Below are 8,285 nucleotides of genomic sequence, written 5' to 3' on the forward strand. Positions count from 1 at the left end.
GGCCTACACATCATTGTAATACACAAGGTTATCTATTGATCAAGCGATGACATTCCTTGATCTTTTTTTATTAGGTGTAAAATTTTGAGATGGACAAAACAATGAAAATACATTTCTAAAAATGCAACAGAATAAGATAATTATAATCATTTTATGAGTGTTCTTGATTCAGCTCATATCAACTAGATTTTCTGCCAGCTATGTATGTCACCAGATCTCAATCTAATTGGCCATGCTAGGGATGCCATCTACAAAGATGTTCAGGCTCTGGAAAATCACCCACAAAATCTTTGTGAACTGTAGAATACCTTACACAAGTCATGGTTCTATAACCGTCACCGCAGTGGTGATCGGCTGAAGTTGGTTTCCTGGGGTTCCCAATTTCGAGTCGCAAATGCGAGCCGATCTCCCCATTAAAAAGTCTCGCCACAGAGAGCAACAGGCTTACAACAATTAATTATTCAATCATTACACTTCACTCATAGTTAGAAAAACTGGTGGAAGATGGCAGCACTACACATAACAAACATTACACAGAAACAAACTTCACATCAGGTTTCACTACACGTACACTCCCGCATGCACTAGTTCATTAGAGGTTCCGCAAAGGAATATGGACGAGGTGCATGTCTAGGTTCTATATGACACCCAAACGCCTTGTCAAGTGCCTAGATGAATCATTCCTGTTGTCATCAGGGCTCGAGTATTAGATACATTGCTTTCTTCCCCCCCCCCCCCATTATCAATGCTGGGGGAGAGGGCATAAATCTTTTAGGTCCCTTTTACCAACGCCCATGATTGGTGGTAAACAAAAAAAAATGTAATTAGCTTTCGGTGCAAACTACATTATGAACATTCAGATGACGGTTGCATGATGATTGATAAAGTGACAGTGAATCACATGTACACAAATGAAGCTGTAAGATACAAAGTACGAAAAAACTGGATACCAAGCCGAGATGAATTTCGGAAAGAATTCACATGCTTCTGGAGGAAAGTCAAACAACCTTGGAAGACGGAGGTGAACCAGTATCCAGTCTTTGGTACTTTATATGAACACCAGAGAATGACATTTTTTCTTTGTATGCTGCCATCTAGATGGCTATTGGACTAGTTAAGAGCACTTGGATACTTGGATGAGTTAAGAGGCTGTCCAAGTGCAGTCCAGTTCAGTATACATACATGATCTGAAGAGAGAAACTGTCCATCCTCTGTAAAGAAATGGTAAAGAGAACTGTAAAATCTGTAGCCCGCAGGTGTTAAAACTATAAATCAGACTTGGCCTAGAGAGCAGAAGACTAGCCCAGGGACCTAAGTGCATAGAGGACTTCATAATAATGAGAACTCTGGTTACGATTTTCGAAATCGAACCTGTGAATTGGTAGAAAAACATTTCTAATCAGACAGGGGACTTGGAAAAATTGATTCGCCCAGGAACCCATGGTGCTGTTAAGACGGCTCTGTTGATGAGTGACAGAAAAAGTTACCTAGAGTGTGTGCAAGTTTGAGTGGCAGCCAAGTGTATTTGCAGGGGGGTGGTTTGGGAGGTTATAACCCAGGGTGGCAAATTTATGGAATGAGTAGTCAAAAAAATTAGTCAAATGGAAAAGGGTGGTAAAGCCATACAACTGCCTTTGCTTAGAAAGAAGGACTAAGGCAGACATAACCTAGAGAATTTACAGGCACATAAGTGACATAGAGAGTGAGAGACCAGGTACGTGAGCAACCTATAGAATGAGAGACCCGGTAAGTAAGCAACCTATAGCGCAAGGAACCAGGTCATTCAGTGACCAAAGTCACCTGGAGAGTGTACAAACATGACAAACACATGAGTGACCTACAGCGTGTGCAAGTATGTGAATGACCAAAATAAAGGCATAGAGAATGGACAACCAGACCAAATGAGCAACCTAGAGCTTAGGAAGATGTGAGTAATCAAAAAGAGTGACCCAAATCGTGAATAACCAAAAGAGAGACCTAGAGAGTTCATTAGTACGGTAGTGTTCGAAAGAGCAATGCACCAGGTCAGGAGAGATCAAAGTGACCGAAACAGTATGAAAGTAAGCAGGGCTGCAACCAGGGGGTGGGGGCAGATGGGTCTGGTGCCTTGGCGCCGGACCGGGGGGGGGGGCCACAAATTTCCCCCTTTGACCTGTCCTTCAACATTAACAGGGGGGCGCTAAAATGCATTCTTGCTCACGCGATTTAAATTAACGTAAAATTAGGAAGGGGGCGTCCGAAGAATGCCCCATTTACTCAGGGGGAAATCATGCCCTGGACCTCGATAGCAACGTAACATATCCCAACACCAATATATTGTCCATAATTAGCAGAGGTAGAGTTGCAACCATCAATTAATGATTAAAACGGGGGTAATGACATGATAAAACAAAAGCCATATCGTTTACATTGAGGAATGGGGGGGGGAGGGGATATCATTGCACTCACCCCTGAGGATTGGATCACGGCAAGGATTGGATCAATTTCAATGGGATCGATGCACCGATCGCAGAAACGGGAAGTAAATCAATCACCAGCTTCACATGCGAAATGTTTTTAAAACTGACAAATGCAACTTTTCGCACGTTGCCGGTCAATGTGGCGGTATTCTATTGGACCACGACTTCCCTTTTCCTCCAGTTCGGGGATCCGTCCCTTTAATAAAAAAAATAATAATAATTCTCGTCTGGTTCGATAAAAATAAATATTATCAACAATGATAATAATAAATTAATTCATAATTTTTCTTTTATTTCAAATAATTTTATTATTCGTGTTTAATCGAATTTTCATCAATAAAATATTTGTTTCTATATTGATAGCCTGAAGCAAACGAACAAAGAGTCTACGGTTTTCGCAACGCTCGTGGTGCTCAGGGTATTGGAGAGAAATTAGAATTTCTGCTGCCATCTATTGAATCTGAACAAAACTATCTGATATAGTTTCCCTAGTTTGTTTTATATTTAGTAGATGGTAGCAGCAATTCCGGTAATCAATATCTATTCATTAGAATAGAAACTATTAGAACAACGGTTCTCAACCGGTACTCCGTGGAGCCCTTGCGGCTCCTTGTGCATTCTCCAGGGGCTCTGCTCGAAGAAATTAAAAATAACCAGTAAGAAATAGTTATAAATATTTTTTAAATTTTACTGGTTTTTAATTAATAAGTTAACTCAATTAGTTAATTAAGTTAATTAGTTAATAATAAGTTAGTTAAGGGGGGGGCATGGTATAACATGGGCAATTTGAATTACCATCAGCTTCAAAGAAACCACTCGGTGTACTTTTTAAAAAAATAATGCGGAAATAATATTTTATGGTATATATAGAGTAACTTACCGACATTGAAATCCAAATCCTTTGCGATGGCACACCAAATCCTGGTTTTCAAAAAATGCTGGTTTCATATAATTTAAATTTGTGGTGTCGTTTTAGCTGTTTGTGTTGTCTGACTGCTCTCCAATGCTCGAGTTTTTCCTCATCCATTTTAACATAGAAAAGTAAACAACGCAGTATATTTTTAAATTTTAATTAATTCGATTATTTTGACCGCAAAAATAGCCGGAGATGACTATTGAAAATGGAAAAGACGTGCACGTGGGACACGAGAATCTACGGCTGGACAGCAGCGCCCCACAGGTGCGCGAGCATGCGCGATTTAGCGAACCGTAGCGTCGCCTCTCAATTTGCGCTGTCTTTCTGATTTCTATTGGCTGTAGAATAGCGTGCTGCCCTATGTCATGTCTCGGACGCTGCACGCGACTCAATTTACGCTTTGCCTAAGTGCGTATCTAGTGTTGTGTGTCTGATTTTTCAGTGCTGTCATCTACATTTCAGAAGTGAAGTGTAATGATTTAATATTTTTACCCTTTGTAGGTCGTGCTCTCTGTGGCGAGACTTCTTAACGGACGAGATCGATTCGCATCTTCCAGTTGGGAACCACAGAAAACCAACTTCAGTCGACCGACCACTACTAATACTAAACCATAAATGCACCTCGTCAACATTCTGTCCTCTGCGGAACTTGTAATGAATTGGTACCTGTTGGAATGTACGTGTAATGAACTTGACGGAAGTTTGTTTCTGTGTAATGCTTTTTATGTGTAGTGCCGCCATCTGCCGTCAGTATTTTTTTTAACTAAGAGTGAAGTGTAATGATTGTGAATAATTGTATCGTTGTAGGCCTGTTGCTTTCTGTAATTTTTATGGAGAGATTGGCCCTCCTTTGCGCCTCGAAGTTGGGAACCACGAGAAACCAACTTCAGCTGAACACTACTGTGGCGATGGTGGGGATCGAACCAGGGTCCTCGCGATACGAGTTTGTCAGTATGACCACCACATCTGCAAGACCGACCACTGCACTATTTCCTAGAATAGGATTGAGCACCTCCAGCATTTGTTCAGAAATCAAAATCACTTACAGGAAAGCCCAATTCCAGTATCAGATATAAATGACGACGCAATGAAATTCACGTGAAAATCGATTTCAATAAGGTTTTTCTGGTACTTCTTGCAGAGAAATAAAAGAAGAATTCACGTCAGGCTAATCACCGATTTCTGTTATTTGCGTGCACATGAATACGTTGTCGACGCGTTGGGAACTCTCTTCTAAAGAAATAAGCCATCTTTCAATTTAAGTTCAGATGAAGATTCAATCAACCTGAATATATGCAGGGTGTCCTGTAAGGCATTAATGCGCGGCCTTTATCTCATCGACCGTTCGTCGCAGAGGAATGGTACGGACTTAAAAAAAATGCTCTAAGGGCGGTCGAAAATTACCCTGTACCAGTTTTGAGAGTGAAAATACAGTGTGTAGCGAAATAAAAAATCCAAATTTTTATATGGTCCCTTGGTCCTCTAACATCCAATTACAATCGTAATTGCCCTGTATCTCCTGAGGCCAACAGGAAAAATTTAAAGTTTCCATTCGCTGAGATGTTTGAATTCAAAACTCGGAGAAAATTTGGGATGGAACAGTATGATCAATAACGGACAAAGCTTCTTTCCAAACTTTTTCTGTTTTTTGAATTCAATTATCTCAACGAATTTTTCACTTAAAAGCGTGAATTTGATTTCCTGTTGGCCTCAGGAAAGACAAGACAACAACTTTTTAATTGGATTTTTTGGAACAGGGTGTCCATATAAAAATTTGGATTTTTCTTGATTTTGTCACACACTGGTACAGGGTAATTTTTGAACACATTTTGAGCATTTTTTAAATTGGAACCATTCCTCTACCACGAACTGTATTAATAAAGGCCGCATTAGGTCTCAATTGGACACCTTGTATAACTTTATAGTTAACTTTATAGTTATACTTTATATAGTTATAACGAGTGAACAGAAGCGGATTTATGGTTTAGCCACCTGTAGACTACACAAATTTTGCTGCCCTTCTCTCATTCTAGTGTAAACGTTTCTTGACCACCCATTCCTCAAATTCGCCTTCCCGGGCTATTGCTTGGCTAACCTCGACCCTGTGAATACGATTCTGTATCTAAGTGACTCTTTCTGTCACTCGCATGCTAGCACACTTTCTTGGTCATTCTTTTGGAAGTTCCCTCATTAGATCCTTTGCTCAAAATGACCGGTAGGTGTTCTAGATAGAAGATTTTCTACAAGATCAATGAAATGACTTTTTTGATTTGAAATTTTGAATGAAACTTTTTTTTTTTGTGCGAAAAAATTGATTTTGTCAAATTAGGAAAAGCACAACGGAGCGAAATTTAAAAATTTTGAAAAGTAAAGAGAGATGTAAGGGGGTGATCAAAGTTCAGGAAGCGGCCAGAATTACCACGCGGAATTATCTAGCGCGTTTATCTAGCGTTAAACGGTTAAAATACCAATGCCGAGAGTTTTTGTTAAGAAGCTGCTCGTAAATAATCAGTCCTCATTTGATCATTTCTTATCCTTTTTGTTGCACCAAGGTCATTTTCTCCACATTAGGGTTAACTAGACCGGGACCGCAGTTTATTGCCGATTCCAAACGGCAGCGTTTTCTATACTCACCGAGAGGTTGGTGTGCTAACCCCTCGATGCGGGACTATCTGCGGTAGCAATCTTCTTCTGTGGTCATGTCGCCGATTCTGTTGTACCCGTGTCAGGAAAGTTTCTGACAAGAACGAACCGGGTATCGAACGCACGATACCTTTACATCCTTTGATAATTTAAGTGAGTATCTTATCGACCTGGGCTACCGTGTTCTTTAGTCCCCATTAAGGCCAGATTTGTCACTACCCTATCATAATGATGACATAGACGTAGATAATGGCAGGATGGAATGGTAATGATGGCAAGACGTAGATAATAGGCAGGATGAAGATAATTCAATTAAATTGCCACGTGGTAAGCTCGACCTTAATAAAACTATCGAATTGATCGTTTATTCTACAAATCAACGGTTGATAATGAAAAGAAAAACAACTCAAAGGAAAGAAAATACTTTTTTTTCCCGTGAGCGAATCCTTTATTGTTGAAACGTTTCAAGGTTATCTCATTAATTCTAAAATTCATTTCATCAATAAATTGATCACGCTATCCACAACAGCGTGCACATTAAAAGTTTTATAATGCGTTTGCACAATATATCGTAACGTATAATAAAAAAGTTTTATTGTGGTTGTGATTTCGAGAACATAGCCAAAGAAAAACTGCTATATATATATATTCTAATATGAATAATAAAAATTAAAATATTGACCAAAAAAATCTATATGAATAAGAAAAAGTCGCTTCAAATATACTAAGCAAAATAATTTTCTACTCTGTTACGACCATTGAGCCAAATCCTCTCCGGAACAAGAAGGTTGACGTGCTTCAACTGCCTGCACTTATGAAATAGTATTTTTAAATGCTGGAGGCTCACTTTACAATCCCTTAGATAAAGTTCTTCTAGCCTTGGTCTCCAATGGCTCCGTAAATATATGTTGAAGATGTTGGTTGCATTACGGCCCATGGCAGTGAAACGAAGATTCGTCAGAGTATGCTTCCATTTTTCCACTGCTTCTTCCAGACATTTTAACGGACGGATGTTCTCCATAAGGCCAAAGGCAAGGTTTATGTCGATCAGTTCAAGAACTTTTACTCCAACTGATGGGATCATCGATATTCCGTCTAAAATGATATTTTGGCTTCCGTTTATCTCCAAATATTCAAGTCCGACCGAACTGCGCAACAATAACGGTAGGCTAACGTTATTGAAATTAGTTCCCACCGCAGTGAAGGATATCAGGTTTTCGAACCCGTTGTGATCTATGTTTGCCATTGGAGCCAGGAAGCACGACACGTCCATCAACAGTTCTTGTAGATGTGGACACCCTATGACGATCTCGTCGATTGGAAACTGGAGCCTGCAAACCGAAACCTGCCGAACTGGGCCGAAACCTGCGCTTAGAAGCACTAGTTTCACCAACGAGTGGCAATTTTGAGCGACCGTGAATATGAATTTGTCTTGGAAGGCACATGCGTAGCACAACCTCAGTTCTTCCAGATTTTGGCCTCGACGAATTAGGAAATACCCTATGACATCCTCCAGGTTCTCGTTGGAAGGCCTCAAGTCTAGGCTTTCGATCTTCGGACACTCTTCGGTTAATACCTCCATCGAACGCTTGGTCAGGTGATACACGCCAGTAACTCGTAGTTTTTCTAACTGGTGGCAATGATGCAGCAGTTCGATGAACTCATTATCCTCTGGGGGATACACGCCGTAGTTGAATTGGAGACTTCGAGAGTGCGAGAGCATTCGCATTTCACCCAACTCGTTCAGTTCTTTCAACGGTAGAAATGGCATGGCGGAATTGATATCTTCCCACAACGATGGATTCGAGTGAAGATCGCACCATCGTTTACAGACCAGCGGTATCTTCTTCAAAAATCTTCTATGCCCTTCAGATTCGATGTACAAGGAGAATATCCGCATCAGAACATCTGCTGGTAGGTCATTGATCGAGTTCATGGTTTTTGTTGTGACACTTGACTGCAAATACTCCAAGTCCAATGCTGCGAATAATTTATCGAACTATAAGCCTTTTTACATCAACCGATGACATATATTGTCATGCTCGATTTTTCAAAAAATAATCTGTTTTGGCATGTGATATATTAATGTCTCTATAACGGCTAGAATCTTTGGATTGCACTGTCGTGGTATAGTGCACTCAAACTTGGTTCTGCGAAATTTCGTCGTTATAACCGAGGTTGACATTTTCAAGAACTTTTTTTTAAACGAAAAATTTTATCGGATGCAATCACATATGTTATTTCATCATGATTTGGGTTATATTTCC

At 40.0% G+C, this 8,285-nt stretch overlaps 2 protein-coding genes across 3 annotated transcripts in view; both read right to left on the reverse strand.

Moving 5' to 3' along the window:
- Grp170 (hypoxia up-regulated Grp170 co-chaperone protein) overlaps positions 1-2,627 on the reverse strand; it is a 53,248-nt gene extending 50,621 nt beyond the window's left edge. The window contains exon 1 of one of the 2 annotated variants that reach the window (XM_089242652.1): positions 2,449-2,627. The gene's annotated coding sequence lies outside the window, so the exon portion shown is untranslated. Of the gene's footprint in view, positions 1-950; positions 1,036-2,448 lie in introns of those variants that run through there. The other variant, XM_089242653.1, reaches the window with a different exon arrangement.
- A 4,115-nt stretch (positions 2,628-6,742) lies between these two features.
- LOC149075305 (F-box/LRR-repeat protein 6-like) lies at positions 6,743-7,954 on the reverse strand. Its single transcript, XM_089245396.1, has one exon. The coding sequence runs from the start codon at positions 7,952-7,954 to the stop codon at positions 6,743-6,745; it is 1,212 nt and encodes a 403-aa protein (XP_089101522.1).
- Positions 7,955-8,285: the final 331 nt, after the last annotated feature.

This window comes from Pholcus phalangioides, unplaced genomic scaffold, assembly GCF_987345545.1.
Source record: "Pholcus phalangioides strain wild (caught in Gottingen) unplaced genomic scaffold, Ppha-v1.0 ptg000015l_1, whole genome shotgun sequence".
Lineage (NCBI taxonomy): Eukaryota > Metazoa > Arthropoda > Arachnida > Araneae > Pholcidae > Pholcus > Pholcus phalangioides.